The sequence below is a fragment of the Rhea pennata genome, chromosome 5 (assembly GCF_028389875.1).
Source record: "Rhea pennata isolate bPtePen1 chromosome 5, bPtePen1.pri, whole genome shotgun sequence".
Lineage (NCBI taxonomy): Eukaryota > Metazoa > Chordata > Aves > Rheiformes > Rheidae > Rhea > Rhea pennata.
In genome coordinates, this window is record NC_084667.1 from 4,726,367 (window position 1) to 4,746,394 (window position 20,028).

Consider the following 20,028-nt stretch of genomic DNA (forward strand, 5'->3'; position numbering starts at 1 on the left):
ACACTGTGCTGATAGAGATCACGGGGCTGACCAAAGTGCACCACTGAGTTTCCATAAAACCCCAAAAAACCCACAAGTTAGGCAATGGCTACAATTAATAAAATTCTAATAATTCTAATATCTAACTACTCTAATAAGAAATATCTAACTACTCTAATAAGAATAGAAGAAACCAATCAAACATATCCAGCAGGAATTGAACTTTAAGTATAAACAAGCAACTGTGGTTAGCAAAAGGAAGCAGTCTGATTTTGTCACATATGGAAATGGAATATATTGAGAGGTAACCTAGAGGAAGGAAGGAAGGAAAGCTTGTGGTTAGAGCAGAAGATCAGGGTCACAGTATCTGGGCTCTACTGTAACACAGCCATTGACTTGCTGTAAAAGCCTGGAGAAGTCACTTAATCTCCTTGCATTTTATTTCCCTAATTTCTGAAAAGCGTATAATACCTACCTTAAAGGTTTTTTGAGACTTAATTCACTAATATTTGTACTGCATGTACAGGTCCTTCATCGGATGGTACTACAGAAATACTAAGCATTATTATTGCACAGCAATATCCCCCCAAAAAATTAATGCAGCAATACATTCTTTAATAAAAAGGACGTTCCAGTTAATATGACATGAATTTTTATAAAAGAAAACAAAGAAATCAAAATAACTACGTACTAGTAAATTTAACAACCTCTCCTTCCAAACACAGTTTCTCATCTAGGGTCCTAACCGCATATGAACTATACATTCAATTCCTCCTCCAATTGCAAAATGAAAGGAGAACACCCTGAAAAATGAAATAACTGTTTTTCCTAAGGCATAAGTGTAATTTGAAATATAATGTGATAGAATGAAAATCAACAGCATTGTTGAGTTTATTTTATTAAAAAATGTTTCTCTGTGTACAGTGGCTATGTGTATAATCAGGATGGTGCAGTACAATAAATTTCCATTAGGAAACAATGATTCACTTACCACAGTGAAAGCAGTAATAAGGTTAAACTCTTAAGTTAAGTGGAAAGTAAGTCAAACTAAACCCCAGCAGGTTTCCTACTAGTGGCATAGCTAATGTTTTTGAAAATGTTCTAAATGTTCTTTCTCAAATATATGTATTATACATCGCAGTATTGTTAATTATATCCATTTTCTCTTTTATACACTTCCCCAGGAGATCAGTGAAGAATGGAAAACTTACTTATAGTGGATTTCAGATTTAATGAGACAAAGATGGTTTTAATATATATGACAAAGTGATGTGCTCTTACCATATTTGATAGGTAATTATTTTTTATACTCGAATGGCTACCATTTTGAAAATAATTAATGTATTATTTATGTAATTAATAGATAATCAACCAAGTAATGAAATACTCTGGTTGCAACATGGTGGGTGGTACTATCCTGTTTAACACCTCTGGAGTTTTTGGCATGACATCATTTCTTATACATTTTAAAACACTTCATTTGAAAGATTTATGCACATTCCAAATATGTAAGAAACACTGCTACAGTATTTCTGTTCATGTATATATACCTGGCTAAGACTTTAAAAATATGGGGATTTTTTTCTGAAGTTAGACTGTTAAATCTACAGTTAGGTGCTTAAATAACTGCCATAATTTTCCACAGAAATAACAAGCATTCAGCACTTCCTACTGAAAATATGGATCTGTTGCTGTAGGATTCTGCAGATCTATCAACAGTCCTGCATTAGGATTTAAGTTAGCCTTCAAATCCACTCATAGAACAAACAGAATCAGCATGAATATTTGTTTTTTTCCCCTCATTAGCAGAAGACTGCCAACTAGAAAAACCAAACCAATAGGGATGTCACAGCCAAACTTAGACTTGCCTGCAGAGGGACATGGTCAGAAACTTGAAAAGAGAAAAACTTTATCTACTTTGACACAACCTTCTTACTAACCCTCATAAACAGAGGAAGACTTGGAGAATATCTAATTGGGAAGACCGTTGCTTTTCCCGCAGTTATTTTCTTGAACACCTGTGTAAAGATTGTTTGTTTAAAGTGTTTGCTACCTGCCTTCTGAGGCGAATACTCAATAAACTCTCCGTGCCCTGAAGAGCGCCGTTGCCCTAGACACCCTGATGTGCTAGTGGAAGAGAAAAACCTCTTTACCTCTCAACAAGCTCAACAATTACTCATGATTTCTTTCTTATTTCTTTGGTCAAAGATCACCTGCAGAGTAAAGTGACCTGTGATGATGACACAGGTGAGTGACTGTTTAAAAGTGATAGCTATGAACAGAAGAAAATCACATGGTTCAATCGGGTTTGTTTGCTGACTTAATAGCACTCTTTCCTAAATTGTCTCACTGCTTTGGGGGAATGGAACAAAAGACAGACCTCCACAAAGTCACGGGCAAACCTGAATCCTGGCCTTCAGCTGAAGGAGCTTATCGGTCAAAATATAGCATAATGACTACAATTCTTTTCCTTCTTTTCCGTAACTCTCCAGGCTTAGGCTCAAGAGGTGGCCTAGACTGCCGCAAATCTCACAGCGTACGTGTCTTCTTCCACATACCTGTTCATACCGAAGGCATGCTAAATTTACACCTCTGCAAATGTGATTTCAGATGGGCTATTCTCAATTCAGATGTGCAGAGAAATAGACTATTAAACTGAACATCACACAATACATTAATTAAAATATACTGGTGTGGGAAGTGAAATAAATAGTGAGGCTTTTCACGGCAAAACCCAAGTTCATAGTCGGGTAGAATGGAAGACCCACATCACTTTTCAAATTTTGGTGTTATTAGCCATCTAAATAGTCTGTGAAGCAGATGTCATTGTTAACAATCAATAAAATCCAAAATGAATCAACATATGGTACAAAAAAGTAGGTGAAAATATGAATGTATGATCACATATGTACATGCATTCAATTATTTTATGTATCAGACAAATATTTTATCCTACTGTAAAGAGAAGTCTCTCTATGAAAACTATGATTGTTTTTTATTACCTTAAAATATTGCAGTTGTTTCTCAGCGTTCATTGTTCCTTCATTTTCTTGCCTCAGACAGGAATTGAAGATGAAAAGCTCCGTATCTCTCAGCCACCCTTTCAGCTCTTTGATCCTGACCTCCAGCTGCCTCACCAGGCTGCCGCTTTCAGGCGAGAGCAGGTCACGTGGACCTAACCCACTGTGCCCTACCATTGTGTCTTGGATCTTCTCTCCTAGGGTTTTCTAATGCATCAGATAAAGAAAACACAGATTAGTCTTAAGAACCAAAACATATATATGCAAGTTAGTGCGAAACAACAAGCATCTGTAAGATGACTAGAGGTTTTTTTTTTTTTTAATTTCTACTAATATCAATGAATTTCATTCTATATATCCTTGTTTCAATCAGTTTCGTTCTTTGTACCCTTATGCCCCAGTGCTGCTCTCTCTGCAGGCAATGGACAAGCCCATTGACTTTGCTGGAAGCATGATAAATCCATGTTTACTAAGAACCACTATGGACAAAGAAGACAAAATGGTATGTAACTTTGCAGAGTAGTGACCCCACAAAATTTTTCGGTTGCCTTCTACATCTATGACCGTAAGACATACTGGTTCCTAGGCACTGAATTCGCCAAACTTTTATGCAAGGTACAGTCTACATTTTTAAGGAAACACTGAAATACTAAAATGTTTTTCTGAGCTATGAGCTGTCAGGTTATGGTTTCCAAACTTAGATCACAAAAAAGCTTGTTTGCTTTGAAAAGTGGACGAGCTCACTCGGACACCGATGGACTAGATCCTAGCAGACTGGAAGCTGCAGCGCCCCAGTGTTCCTGAACATCAAGCCTGTTATCTAGGCAACTACATTTGGATTTAAGTTCTCTGTGTTAAGCATCCACTTGAAAAATAACGGACCAGAATAAACATTCACGTCTGATCTAATGAAATTAGCTTCCTACAGCTTTTCAGGGTAGTATTTCTAACAAAAGAACCGCCGAACAACGCTTTGGCAGTGGACACTGTGAGCACGATGAATGTTCTGATGGGGCCAAGGATAGAAGTTACCTTCCTTTTCAGTATTTTGAAAGGCAATCCTTTAACATCACGAGGGAGATATACTGTCGCCTGCTTCTTCTATGCCAAGCCGTATTTCACCTGACCTATAAGCGGCTGTCAGTCTGACACTTATTATAAGCGCTAGATCTGTGTTGCTGATTGTCGAATATTGAATATACACTGACAATCACAGCCAATAACCTTTTAAACTGATAATTAGCAGCGGTTAATTGTCGCAACATGAAGATACGGTTTTAGTTGACCCAGTATGGCTGTCTGTTGAAAATACATGCTTTAGAAAGCCACTGGAATATAATTTATAATGATGAAATTAGCCTCCAAAAATAAGCTTTAAAACACAAATAAAATTAGATCAACAGACATTAATCTACTATGAAGCATTCTGTAAATAACATCTTTAGGAGATCATAACTGAAAAACATGCTTTCTTGGCAACACCCTTCTATTTTCGTGGTGCAAATATTGATAATTTGAAGACCCTCAGTGGAATCCAGCACTAGCTATTGTTTTTATGCTGTAACAAAAGTAGCAGCAGGAGGTGAAATCAATGCCCTTGGAGGGTAGGGTCACAAAAAAGAATTTATTGCCACTTTTTTGTTCTGGAACAGTTTGCAATCATAAATTCTTCATAAACAGAATACTTCAGAGAATGGTCCGTCTTCATAAATATACGACAGAGGACATCAATTTCATTTAATTCACAATTTGTGTCAGCACAGCAGATGCCAATGCCTGCCTTGATAGGGTTGTTTAATATGCAATTGAGACAGAGTAATATTCAGCACAGGGGACAAAATTTCACAGATTAAACTGTACGCACCACTGACATTTCATTCTAATGTATTTCCATTCCACACTGTTCACCTTAGATGAAAGTAATATTAAAAACCATATCCCTCTATTTTACCATTGTTAGAAGTTAAAATCCTTGTCTTTAATTTTTTTCATGCCAATTAAAACGTAATCATGCCAATTAAAACAGTATGCCTAGTGCTGTTAGTTTCTGCAGAGGTTTTTATTAAATTATACAAAACTCTATCAAACTCTGCTTATTATTCATGAAATTGCATTTAGCAGGAAAACAGAAATACTATTTATTTCTATTTTTCTGTAAATGCTGAAATTAATGGTAAAATTTAATCTAAAGGTATATTTTGATTTTAACACACTGAGAAATGATTTTTTTCAAGAAAGAGTATCTCTAGACTTTTAGAATTATTGATCGGTTACTTATCTCAAAGTTTTATAACCTATCAGCTATAATCAGTGCCACTGAAACAAACTGAATAAATACATCAAAAGTCATAAATGTAAGGCTCAGAATAAAAATGAAAAAAAAAGCTATCATGCTTCCATTTTAAAAAATGGGTTAGTAAGACCTGATTTTTATTAGTAGTAAATTTACTCATGTCCCAATACTGTGAAAATGTATCTGGTGATGCTACATATTACTTTTTACAAGTAATGAGCTAACTAAGTGTAAGACAACATTGCTCATTTTCTGAAAATGTCCACATTTAAAGAATCAAGTAATTAGAAACAGCCATGATCAATTAGAAAAAGCCCCACCCTCTGTAAAATGGATATTGCATTACCAAATAAGCTAAAGTGACACAAGTCAGTATTTAAAATGTTGGCAGGTTGTACACACAGCTTACTTGTAATATATTAGAAATGTTTTTCAAGCTAAGCTAATAGCATGCAAAATTATGCAATATAACCGTATTGCTAATATCACACATCTATAATTAATCATTCAAAGTAATTTATAAATTTATCTTACCCTTGATTTGAAGTGAAGGCAATTAGGGAGAGAAGTGGATGGAAAAATATATAGTTTGACCTCTCTCTCTCTCTCTCAGCTGTTTTACAACAACAGGACAATAGTGTCTCCTGCACGGTGCCATCACTGGTCTCTGGGTAACAGAATCACTATATTGCTTTTTTTGCCAGATTCTTGTATCTCACTCTTTGGCTGAGACCCAGCCCATCATAGCGTGAAATGAATTACATGAAACTTTTTTTGGCTTTTGTCAAAAGTGAGCTGAATACAGCAGCATGAAACACATCCCTGGCTGTATTCTTAGCTCCAGGTATTCAGATTTGTACTGAATTTGCATATTTGTTTTTGAGCCATCAGTGTGACCTGAAATACGCAGTGACAACCCCACTTTTCATCTTAAGGGTATAGTAAATAGTTAAACAGTAGATGTCTCTAACATGTACCTTCAGAATAAATTCTATTAACATTCACTCAAGCATGACAGTCAGTGTATATCAGATATACTGCATTATAGTTGACTTGGTGCATACCCATAATACACGGCATATTTTACTTACATTTTTTATGTATTAAAGAACTAAAATTATTAAAGTCAGACAGGAGACAAGCATGGAATAAAAAAAATCAACAGAAGAGGAAAATACTATGGAGTTTCTATAATAGCATAAGTAGCTTGTTTGAAACGTACGTGGCGAATTGAAAGAGAGAGATATTTGTGCCTCAAATTAGAAATCAGACAGACAGCGTACTTCACCACACAAAAATGTACACATAACCCACAAACAGTAATAAAAATGCAAATACCCCAAGCAGTTCCCATTTTTCATTAATTGAATCCACTTTTTCAAGGAGATCATTTGGTAGTAAAACACCACTTTTCTTCAGAGCTTCAACCTTACTAAGCAGTTCCATCTTTTTCGGGAGCCTGATTGACATTTCTACACTGTATCTCTAAAATGAAAAAAAGAAAGAAAAAGAAGAGAATATTAGCTATATTTCTCTATAAAAATTTACACATTAGTTCTATATGCCCAGTTATGATCATGCTCACAGTGCAGTCCTCCTCCTTTTCCTTTCTTTCTTTTAGCACAATTTTTCTGATGACACATCCGATGGGATTTAGGTGCCAAACAGGCTGTCTTCCGGGTGATGTGTATATGAAGGCAGTTGACTGCATATAGTAATGCTGGACAGATCTAACACTGCCTCATCTGAAGCTCGATCTGCCTTTGCCTCACTCAAATCAGCTGCTATCTTAACTGTGCTATTTCAGTGAGAAATACTGATGTTTGCCATTGGAAGAAAAAAAAAAGAAAATAATTTCATAATTAAACTTCCTGTATAGTTTATTTCTTCTCTCTCTCATTCTGGATTCTCGAAAACTAAGGCACATGAAAACAGGAGCACTTCACCTTCGAAACGCGATTAGACATAACTTCATTGCCACACAAGAGTAACTTGATTTTTATTGCATTGGCCAACAGGAACAGTGAAACGGCACAGAAACTAACAGCCACAGTGCTCACACAGCCCAATACTTTCCTCAACCTGCAACCCCCCTTTATTTCCTGCATGGCTATTTATCACCTAAAAAAGGGACAGAGGAAACAGAACTTAAAACAGAAGCCTTTTCCAAAATTACTTTAATACGGCACTCTAAATACTCAGCTGTTTATTACTTTCATACTTTAAAAAAATGCACTGTTGTACTCTTAAGAAACGAACTGTTTTCTGCATGATACATTGGCAAATGAATCTCTTTAAAACCCTTATTCTCTGAAAGCCTATATTGAGTATTATGTATGATAGTTCTATAGTGATTAATTATGTTTTAGTAGCTGGCAAATTAGAAAATAAAACTTAACTCACAGGCATATAGTCATATACATACACTACATACAGTTAAGCTAATTCCCTCTTGCTCGTGCACAAAGCATACTTATAGAAATAGGCCTGATATGGCCAAAACCGTACCTTTTACTCAAGGAAGAAAATCCAGCACCTCTCCTTACAAAGGTGTTTACAAGACATATGTAAATTATGCCTAGCTATTAGCAAACTGCATCCTAAACATTAAGCTTGCCTTGCTTTAAAGCCAACCAAGAAAAATGCTATAGTAGTTCATATTGAAAATATTAATAACAGGGCTAAGTATAAAAAATTAAAGTAGAATAAGGAATGTTTAAAACATGGGTGCCTTTTGCAGACTCAAGACCATGCTCTGCAGGAAAACAAAACAAAAATACAATTGGAGACAGCTTAAAGGAAATAAGAAAGGTGTGAAATCACTGTTTCAGCTAACAGGTCCTCAGCATTTCCATGCATATGTTTGCATATTGTTAGTTTCATATTTTAATCTTTCATTTACACAACACATGCACATCATTTGTATTATGTAAACTTCAGCAAATATTAGTCGCTTGTGGATCATAGAGCAAATGTTTTAAATGAGGTGATTTAAACCATTTCTCATTATTAATGAACACTGATCAGGTGCCTGTGTATCCAAAATTACATGAATATGCATAGTAAAAAACAAGGAATTGTTTACACAGAACTTGCCTTTTGATACACGGCATACTGAGGGTACGGTTTGAAAAAAGGACAATGTTAGGAACAATCAGATTTGGCACTAAGGAACTGGAGCAGCCAAGAGATAACACCGCTTTGTTGGACTGAAACGTTCAACAAGTGTTCTTCTTGGGCCTGTGTCTTGGCCTTTTCAGCCAGAATGCTTACTGGAGGAGATTACAATCTTCTTTATGTAATCTGATTTCTATTTAAAGATGATATAGCTGAAAAGGATTTGCATAATTATTTCCATAAGTGCATGTGATATCAAGGGGAATCCAGAGTCCAACTCGCTAGGCGCAGAAATCCAGTTCGTGCTACTCTCTTCCCTTCGTCAAGCGAATTAATAGACTGAGGGAGTCCTCTAGCTGCGCCACGCTGCTGCAGACCCGGCTAGTTAATACTGATCACCTGCTATCGCCCGGCGGCCGTGAACCGGGGTTCGTTACGCTCCCGGGCAGCGCCGGACTGGCAAAGAAACGAAATAATGTTGCACATGCTTCTTAACTGCAATGTTCTTGTTAACGTAAAATGTTTCATTTAATTTTGGACGAGATAAAACAATCCTGCAGCGCGGCGTAATGCAAACAGTGTGACAGATGTTATAAAAGGTTATTACATTAAAAAATAAATAAGCTAGATTTTATGTACGCTCCCTGTCTTTGTCACCGTGTACCCTACTGTACAAACAAGCACGATGAAAGCGCTGATTGACAGAAAATGCATTACACTGCAACAGTAAACGACGCGAAAATTCAGCTCCTTATTAGATGTATGGGTATGTGGCTAAGCGTCACTACTGTTTCACTTATGGAAATTAGCGTGCAGCATGTATTTTAATTTAAGGGAAGAGCTTAATGTACAGGAGGAACAGTTTAAGAACTGATAGCACTAGATGCTATGGCTTTTTTTTTTTTTTTTTAATCCATTAAACACCTACGCTCTAAGCAGTTGCATGACAAAATTAGCTACTGGCTCTATCAATGCTGCACAACCCCAGTCTAGTAGGACTACTTTATCCTGTGGTGAGAAGATAATTTAATCTTCAGATTCATTCTTTCCTCCGCTTTAAGTGAGCAAGGGCTGCTCTGTTGTGGCAGTCTGTGGATGCTACGATATAGATTACTCTTTAATAGCCAAAAACGAGATTAAGAAAGTTCAAGTCACAAGATTTCTCGCAGTGGTCGTAATAACAAATTAATGAGTCTATATTTAATTTCCCACAACACCTGTCGCACCAAAAACTGACAAAAACATACTGGAAAAACTGCAAAATATTTACAGCATGATTAGCTGTCTGCATGCATGGCTGATTTTGTGTTTCTGAAGCAAAACAAACCACTGATATCTAAGTTAAAGAATTCTGACTTTTTATTCCCCCTGACTCCACATGATCTATATTTCTCAGAAGAAAAATAGTGGAGTTCAAAAAAAAAAGGCAGTAACATTTATCCATGAATAAGTTTGGCAAGACTATTTAAACCACAAGAAGTTGAATTCCAAAACAAAGGAAGTTAAAACCTTATTTCCCCCGAAAAAAAGCATTCTGAGAAATCTTAGCAGGCTTGATTGAGACACATTTTTTTGACACTTTATACTAAAGCTATGCTTTTTTTTTTTCCTTTTGAGTTAAAAATTATAGAAAACATTTTTTGTGTGTGAAAAATCACACCCGAAAATTCTGCCCAAATGGGGACTGGAACAATGCCTTGTAACAGTGTTAATTGTCACCATGGAAACCAGAAGAATAAGCCATTTTGAAACTGGTATAGAAGGCACACATTGAGCAACTCAAGCATTTTTCAGCCTCCCTCAGTGTTAAGGAACAAGATGCCTAGTCACTGAGAGGTCACAGAAAGAAATCATCACGAAAGGGTCGTAGATGTGCACTGTCTGGTAAATAATAATAATAATAATAATTATTATTATTATTATAAACCCCTCGGTACACAGTTAACAACTCTGCAAGGCTCCGCGCTGCAGCTTTCAGAGAGAGAAACCTCACAAAAAGCTGGTCGGGGCTGGGGTAGACATTCCACCCCTCGAGCAAAACTTTCGGGCAATATTATGCGGCCTTTGCCCCTAAAGCTCCCTGGGAATTCTGCTGTTGTAATAAAACTTCAGAAAACGACAGGGAAAAAAAAAAAAAAAAAAAAAAAAAAAAAAGCCTGCATGATGGAATTCAAAATAATGCTCTAAAAGCACACAGAGAGATTAAGACATCCATTGTAAGACTTTTGTATGGTGCTTCTGTTGGTTATAGTGAAAGGAGACTAGACACACTGAACACACAGTGGAGCTATGGCTACGAGGTACAGAAGAATTAAGCCGGTGAACTTGCTCCATTATTGCAGGAAGGGTGTGCTGCTTGTGGATGTTCTGCTTTCTACCGTTCACCTACCAAAAATGCATCTTCAATCAAATGACACTGTGTAATACACAGCTCTCGTCAGGACTGCAACTTTATTTTTCCCTGGATTACGTCTTTACATTTTCAAAAACGTGCCTGTTTTAGAACGGTTCAACTGCTGCAGGCAGAAGCACACACACACGTGTGCAGCGTATACATGTGCACATACAGTCACTGCTGGCACACGTTCACAAAATACGCACAACCGGCATAAATTTGAGTAATAAATACTTCACAAGCATACTCACCTGAAATATAAATACATATAAACATACAGCAATGCATATGTAACAATATTTGTCCATCATCTCCTCACGCACATTCCCACTTTGCTTTCTGGATAATGTTTGCACTCTTCATGCTAGGCTTCGTGGTGGCCCCTTAGGAAGCCCATGCCTAATGCCATTCAGTGACGAACAAAGAGTCTTTTTATTCCAAAGTCCAGGGTCCAAAGCTCAGCTGTATACAAGCAAAGTGAAGGAATCTGCTAGAGGCCAGCCTCCCCTTCACAATAGCTCCTAAAGCTTCCACCTTTTTGGTACTATCAGTGTGAAACATTTTAGAAACCGTCCAGAAGCCTGGTTATATTTCTTAGGCTGTCAATACCGCTAGAACCTCTGGACAACATTCAAGATCTCCGTCGAGTGATCTGTCTAGATAAATAGCAGTTGCTGTTTCTTGCAAACTTCATGTATTTCACTACTAGCGATTTATGGCAAATAATTGCACAGGGAAATTATAAAGACTCCTACAATTGTCCTTGTAAATTAATAATAGGCTTTCTTGATTGGGATAAATTTGCTGCTGAGCCTTCGGAAAAATTAAAAAGTGCAATGTCATTTAAAATTGCCAGAACTCACACAGTAAATTACATCTGAGGTTAAGAATCAGTTTTTCCTCTTCTAGCTTATTCCATTTGCATGATCTGGAAATCATATTACATTGGCTATGTATTGTTAATTGGACATAGATTGCATTATCTTTAATATAAATCAAACTACAAATATTAAAATGAATTGCAAATTCTCTAATAGAAGATCATAAAACAATCTTTTTTTAAGTATCTCCCATTAATAATTTAATTCCAATTATATCACTCAGAAAGCTCAAGAAGGAGAGCGCTAACTTATTTCCATTTGCTTCCCCCCCCCCCCCCCCACAAATAGGCACAGTAGTAAAATACGTGTTTATGTGGGTGTGCATGGGTGTTTGTGTGCACGTGCAGGTAAAAGAAAACAAATCTTAGCACTTTTGTCATAAGCCCCCACAGACACCTTGCTTTTTCATTTCAGAAAGTAGCAAACGTGGATTATTCTTCTGCTACAGATTCCTTTCTCCAGCAGCCAGTGAAATAAATACATTGAAAGAAAGATTAAGTAACTTCATGAACTAAATTTTGCCTACATTAAAAAATTATGCAGTCGGTGCCCGTTGTTCTGCCTTTTTTTAAAGAAGGTGATCCCAACTCTTTGAATTTTACTATAAATGTAATATCTTTTTTGAAGACTTTGTATGCCCTTTAATGAATTTATATTAAATATTTAATACTGTTTAGGGCATATCCACTACTACCAAAAACAGTTATATTCCCAGCAGTCCCACTGTTTCAGGCAGAGGGCTTGATTGATCCTCCTAGCCTGAATTGAGTAGAATGAAAAGAAGCAGTTGGAAAATAGCTGCAATCATTTAATGCAGATGACCTCTGACAGGCTCACAGCTCTTCTATCTGAACAGAAATTTGCATGGGGTCTCTGTGCAGAGGAACAATGTAACCTAAATGGTAGACAATCTTTATTCTAATGAAGTGGGTGTCAAGGTCAATGTAAAACTGCAATGATAAATGGTGCACCACTAGGCAAGAGAAGTTGCATAGGCATTGTAGTGCTTTCACATTAATTGAAGGCTGAAATGCAGCGAGTGAAAGCACAAGACTCTCTTTTCACCATAATGTGTTAATGCACAAATGTTTAAATGTTTTATTCAAGCCTCTAGCCTGTTGGTACAAATCTTATTGCAAACAAAAATACAATAGTTGGCCAATAACCAGAAAAACAGAACTTTTTATTAGCTTGCCTTATTTCTCGAATCCCTAACAACTTCCACAATCTACTCAGAGTACCAAAAGAATAACAAGTCTCCAGACACCTAATGTAATTCCCATGATCCTTTTTCTATTTAGGATATCTGTCTTTAATTAGTTCCAAACAAGCAACCCTTTAGACAACTCTTCATTAGATACCATTCCCAATGAACTAAATGCAAGAAGAAAAGTCATGCTTCAATATTATTATTTCCTAGATTTCAAGTTTTCTTTTAGCATATAGTTAACATCTCCAGGTGCCTTTTGTTCTCGGCAAGAATTAGACCAGTAAAACTGGGTTTTGTAATGCAAAGAGTTGTGTGCCTGGAGTGGGGACTAAACTACAATCTGTTATTGTGGCTTTGTCAAAACTGCAATACAACTATAATTATAGTACTTCATCAGTCGATCAAGCAATTTGGAGAAGGCAGTACATTTTGTCTTATAAAAATGAGGAGGACAGTAAGCTGCTTTTTAAAATCCTGAGCTGCTTAAGCTTGTTAAGGGTATATTGTTTGCTAATACACTCATTAGCAGCCAAGCATTTTAACTTCATCAATTAAACGGGAAATGGTGTTGCACCATTAGTTTCACAAAATGCTAAAATGCAGATAGCATTTCACAGCGAAGAATTTCAGAAAATCTATTTTCACCTGCAAGCTGCAATAGACACTCCAAACTGTTTTCCGCGCGCTGACATATACATGGAGGGGGGAGTGTTTGTGCATGCACGTAGGTGGTGAAAGCCTCATATATAGTTGTGAAGCTAATTATATATGTACACATACACACCCACTCAGAATTTCTCAAGTCCCATAAGGATTGCTGTTGAAGCCCAGACTCATTTCTTGACACCGATGAACACTTACTCATCGGAGTAGTCCCAAAGATGACAGAAAGTTTGTTCCTGTGAGTAGCTAACAGCTCTCCTGTACAGCTAACGCGTTCCCAGTATGGATGATAAATTCTGCATATTTATCAGCCTTTATAGTTTTAGGCTCTTCTGTGCAAATAGCTGTTAACAATACAGTTACAGTTATTAGCCGAGGCGCTGCGGTGTTACTCATTAGGAGTATCTGCAGCGCTTTCGGTTTCTGGAAGACTCTGAGCGGCACGTACTGTACAGCGCCGCTTCTCGTTTACAACTCGGCTGCGAAAGGGAATTTTCCATACGGAAACCGGTCTTCAGGATATTGCGATTCAGAGAATAAACTCCGGTGGAAAAAAAAAAAAAAAAAGTATAGTGTAAAGAAAAAAAAAAAACCGTTACTGATGAAACTGTTTAAAAAACTGTACAGCTTCATCTGTGTGTGATTTGTCAGGTCTGAAGCTTTGACGTGCCCAAGGGGCAGACCCCAGCGGGGAGTAGGCTGCAGAGCTAAATAGCTGTGAAAGAAGTCTTAATGTAGGATGGAATTCAAACTAACCTTGACATGACCTCAGGAAAAATATGCAAAAAGTAAAATGAATGCACTCTGCAAGATACATCCTAATTTTGTGGCCAAGCTGGTTAGTTTCACAAACATAACTGGGACTTTAAAAGCAAAATAAAATACAAGGAAAAGGGGAAACTTAGGAATTCAGAGTAAAAACTTGAGCAGGCATGGTGTGTTACTTTGGAGGGATATGAACCATTTGGAAACAATCCAAATAAAAACCAACACTGAACAATATTGTTGTCAGCCTGTCTATTCAGGAAAATTGTTTTTTTAGGTTGAATATAAATGACACAAAGCCAAGATTACATCACTGCATTACAAAGTCTGTTGTGGCTTTTAGCCGAACAAGCCCCATGGATCTACTGGCTGATGGCCGTAATTCAGTAAGAAGTTTTAAGGGCTTCTCTCTCTCTCTCTCTTTTTTTTTTTTTTAACTTCATTACTATAAATACAGAGGAACTTCATTTAAATACTGATTATTTTAATTTTTTCCAACCACATCCCACATCCCGAGTTTGTTCTGCAAGCTTACTACTTGATGCCAACAATAAAAATTAGAGTGGGTATATTAAGTCTTGATTTGGCTTTATTATGCACTTTGCCTGTCTTGCTCAGTGTTCAGTTAAGCAGGGAGACATCCACCCTAATATAGCAGCCAAGAACTGGCTAATTCACTAGATATATGGAAATTTTAATTGAGTGTCAACTTGTGTTGAAATTCAATCCTATTATCTTCAGAATGCAATTTTGTAGCAATACCATTTATTTACTACACTATTAACCAGATTTTAAATATAATTAAATTGCTAAGAACATATAGCCAAAAATATAGCAGTTTGAATTCCTATAGCAAGGGTAATCAAATATCAGGTGCATAAGATTCCACTAGATGTATAACCGGCGGCCCATCTGCAAGCGAAGAGAAACCCTGGCAGATGGTATTCGACCACCGTCCCACAATACAGGTTATCATGAAGTTCAGGGAAGACTACACAGTTGGTCTACTTCAGGCTATAACAGCATCTGATCTGGTAGACTGTGTATTAACCGGGATCTTTGGCCGATGGTGTGCTAAGGAATTTCTGAGATTCATCCTGCATTGCTTGCAACAATGCTGTTACAGCTCTGATTATTATGTTTATTTTTTTCCACACCTTGCGCCAGAGGTTTCAAGCTGTACTAACACTGATGCAATCTAAAGACATGCTTAAACACCAAATCTAGATTTAGCTTAATTTACATTTATTTAGTTGCCTGGAAAAGTATTGATGTAAGATAAAAATAGTGTTCTTCAGGACTTAATATCTACTGTATTTTGGGATCATTGCACATGTATATTTACATCAGAAAAAACACAGAGTAAGGAGGATTCTAAAATATTGGTGCAGACAGTAGTCTATTACTGACTACTATCTATTACTGACTAGAAAATACACTTGATGAAACTACTTGGTCTGAAAAAAAAAAAAAAAAAGAAAAAAAAAAGAAAAGAAAAGGTGAAGGTGAAGTTGCACATCCCCCTGGTATAATATTCTGAAATGTTGACCCTACATGTACCAAAACCAATAGAGCTACATTTTTACAAAATAAAATATATTACAATATTATGGAGATTTTTAAGAAAGTAACCAAAGAAACTAATTTATAACGTGAAGATTTCAACTCATCTTCCCTTCTGCTAAGCTGTGCCTAGTTTTGCAGTATGCATGAAGCAAAATGGGAACTGAGTATTACAGGCATCATTTTATTTTGAAATGGATGCTCCTTTGCATTTATCTTTCTCAGAGCGACTCTTTTAAAGTCGTCCCTCCATTATTACTCAGCCAGAATGCTAACGGTGGTCAATAACAGCCTCTTGTGAGTGACATCTGACAGAAAAGTGACAAATAAATTATCCTTTCTTCTAGCAATACCTACTGGGACATGCTTGATGGTAGAAAATCCTGAGGTCCTTCGTCTCTCCTATTTCCTATATTGTTTCATGGGAGAAGAAATTCCCCACTGCAAGAAGAGCCAGAGTGAAATCAGAACTCCTCAGGTGGACACGGATAGAAGGCAAAGTCTCTGCTGAAGGCCAGGAGAATCCACAAAGGAGTTCTCGGTTCCTGACAGCTCCAGCATCCCTCCACTGAAGGCACACTGACTCCTTCCTGTAATGCCATGCCTTGTCAGCTATGGAAAAAGAAAAAATAGCACCGGCCTGTGCTGACAGCTCTGGAATCTCTGCAGGCTGGTGAACGGCCGCGTCCCTACCCAAGTCAAGACCAGACACACTACACATCCAGCTTGCTCAGTCTCTAACCTCCCAATAGGTGGATCCCCGTTCTCTTTACCTGCAGGATCTGGGGTAACAACAAGAGGTTTGAAGTATGAGAAAATTTATACGTGGGAGAACTTGCACCCACCTGTCAGAGGCTCCATCTAGGTACTGATCAGAAAGGCACAATCTGATGCTGACAGCAGATTTCTAAATTCGCCCCAAAGTTAGAATGAAAAATATCAGTTTTTATTTTACATGCACATGCTGTACTGTATTAAGTAAAGCGGAAGCTAATAGTTTCTATAATGTGCTCTTTGTTTTGTTTCTTATAATTTCCCTTGAGTTATGTCAAAGTTGGCACACTCAGCAGGTCCACAAGGAGTGCTAAAACATCTTCATTGACTATCTAAAACACTGGCAACCACCATAATTTCTCTTATAGCAATGCAATTATAATGTACTGCATCAAAATTACTTTTAAAGCATGTTGAAAAGAAATTTATGTAGTTCATTACTCAGTAGCATCTCCAGACGGACATATACTCTTGAAGAGACATAACAGTGAATAGCTATTCACTTTCCTAGTACGAATGAGTCTCTTATTAAAACAAAATGCAAAAGTTACCATCCCAATGCTGTTATCTGTGCTAAAAGTGGGCTAATCAAATTTTAAGCTGAATTTTGAAAACTGTTAAGAATTCTACGTCTGGTTTGCAATACCATTCTAGGAAAAAAATAGTATTTTTATAGTAAAAGAAAAATTACCCTCAAGTTGAAAAATTATTTTTATGATCAACTACAAGCCTCGTTCAAGAGCAACTTTATAATGGAGATGCTGACATAGCATAAACTATGGCTGTATGAATGACACAGAAACAGCTATTTCAAAAATATTTTTAGCATTAGGAGAAGTCTAACTTTGTTTAAAACTGGACTTTTTTTTTTTACAATAGCAAGTAATGTTAACAGCATGCTGAAAATGTTAATGCTAAGTGTACAGTGTCAAAATAGATTGAATCTCTCTGAAAACTGGAAATTCAAGCTTTTTAAACATAATCCAGATGTTTGGCTTTTAATCACATTTCAAGAAAGAGGAAACTTATGCGATACAAAATTCATACATACATATTTCATTAGTGCCTTTCCTATCACTGAATTAAAAATTTCTAACATATGTTTTCCTCAAACAGATAATGTTTTAAATTAGAAACGTTGGCAAGAAGTTGTACACCTCACAAATGTCATTGAATTATTTTCACATGGAAGAAAACACTTCATTTTTGTAGGGTATTTACAGTTTTAATAGCAAATGCTGCTGCAGTGATCATTTTTCCCGTATTGATCAGAAGTTCAGGAGTCTCTGAAACAAACGAAGTATGTGAAGATGACTGGACAGTAAGAACTACCACCTAGTATTCTTCAGAATATTTGAGACTGATAATGCCCTAAAGGACCCATGGACATTTAACACAGATGCTTTTCTCTTCCTCACTGTTGTGCAACACAGGATAATGCTACGTCCAAGAAGCTTTTCTAGTAAGAGTCAGACTACCTTGCAGATCGAAAAATTGCTTCCAAGATGCATTTCAATTCTAGAACAGATACTAGCATCCTTATATTTGCTGAATAATATGTAAAGGATATTAGCGTGGCCTTCGTTCCAAAAAAAAAATGACACGTGACAAATTATGATTATTTTAACTTTCAGTGCCTTAGAAAATTAGACTTTGAATTCATTTCTAAAAGTGGACTTTCAGAAGGTAGTCATATTTAGTTTTTTAATATAATTTAAGATAGACAAAACCTAAGCAATAAAATTATTTGGGAGAACGTATCACACCCATAATGGCCAAAGAAAAGGGAGAAAGACAAACAAACCCTGCTTCTGATTGCCTGCGTGTTGCCTTGGGCTTGCTCTTTAAAACCTTCAGGACTTGCTGGCGATGTATGAACAGTCAGGAACAGAAACATGCACTCTGTTATTTTGTGATGTGATGGAATCAGACAGTTTGGAACAGAATTATGAACTTCACTTCTGCCCGGAAATGTTGGGAACTAAACAATCCTGGACATGCTCTAGGTGACCCGGCTGAGTGGGGAGGTTGGACTAGATGATCTCCAGAGGTCCCTCCCAACCTTACTGATTCTATGATTCTATGACATGCTCAAAGCCAATCTCTCAGTATCTCAAACAGCTGCTCTGCCCAGGAGAGGTGCTGAACTTCTGCAGAAGGGCCATCAGTAGGGGTATGTCTAATGCTGACTTTTTGCTCTTCCTATGCTCCAAATACTTGCAGGCTTTCAACAGTCCTGTGAGGTGGAGAAATGTTATTCTCCATTTAAAATGGGAAACTGAGATACAGAAGGACTAAATGTCCAGTGTCACAAGGACCTCTGATGTGGGAACACAAAACTTTTCAGATCCACTCCAGTGCTCTGTCCAACTGAACACAGTCTAGCGTGGCCAAGCTCAAAACTAGCTACTGCTGTTCATAAATGACTGAAAAAAAATCATATGAATTATTGTACTTGTGATGCATTTTAGTCATCTCATCTTTAAACTCTATAAATTTTTAGTACTGCAAGATATTTTAAAAAATAATATTAATAGTTACCTTTAAAATGTGCATGAATGCAGTGACATTGAATTCATTTTCTCTACTGAACAACAACTTGTGAGACAGAAACAAGAGAAACGCTTCCTCTGTTTCTTTCTGTGCCTCTGATTTCAGGTAACTTTTCAAGGATTTATGCTGCTACTAAATGTGAACTCTCTGATTTGCTGGCAAGGTGAAAGCTGAAAGCTTCTTCTCATTTCAAATGGCACTGTGCCAAAATATTCTCTAACAAAACTTGGGTTGATTCACAGGTCTGCAGTCCAAGAAATTATGACAAATCTAAGCTAACCTGTATAAAATGAGCCTTAGAGTCTCATCTTCTCACCCATACCAAGCTCCCAACTTTCTGGGTTAGAAGAGATCTTTCAGGATTGCATTTAGCCCTGATTTAAAGATTCAAAAGATGGGAAATTCATAACATTCCTTGGTAAGATGATAACTAGCTAGCTTCCTTCACTGTTAGAAATTGTAGGGCTTGCTTCTACTTTGAATTTGTTCAGTTTTAACTTCCAGCTGTTTTATCTTCTTATACTTTTGCCAATAGCTTAAATTTCTATGCAAAGCATGACGTTACCACAAGAATCAAATGTGAAACCAGATGACTTGCACTGATCTCCGATTAATTCTTTTTGGTGTTTCTGGGATTGCAACATACAGAATCAAAATACAGAATTGCAGAACAATTTTGCAGAGACTTATAAACTCAAGTACACATATTTTTGACATTCCTATGGCTCGACTTTTCACAGGGCTATCAGAAAGCCAATTTTCAACAATCTGGACCTGATATAAAGGAAGAATAATGGATTTGGATTTAACTTGCA

The 20,028-nt window shown here is 36.8% G+C and overlaps 1 protein-coding gene across 1 annotated transcript in view; it reads right to left on the bottom strand.

The window, feature by feature from the left end:
* Positions 1-20,028, bottom strand: part of AKAP6 (A-kinase anchoring protein 6) — a 213,349-nt gene that overhangs the window by 41,419 nt on the left and 151,902 nt on the right. The window contains exons 9-10 of the mRNA XM_062576321.1: positions 6,631-6,777; positions 2,982-3,206 (exon numbers count right to left, since the gene is read on the bottom strand). Coding sequence (XP_062432305.1) covers positions 2,982-3,206; positions 6,631-6,777 — 372 coding nt within the window. The remainder of the gene's footprint in view (positions 1-2,981; positions 3,207-6,630; positions 6,778-20,028) is intronic.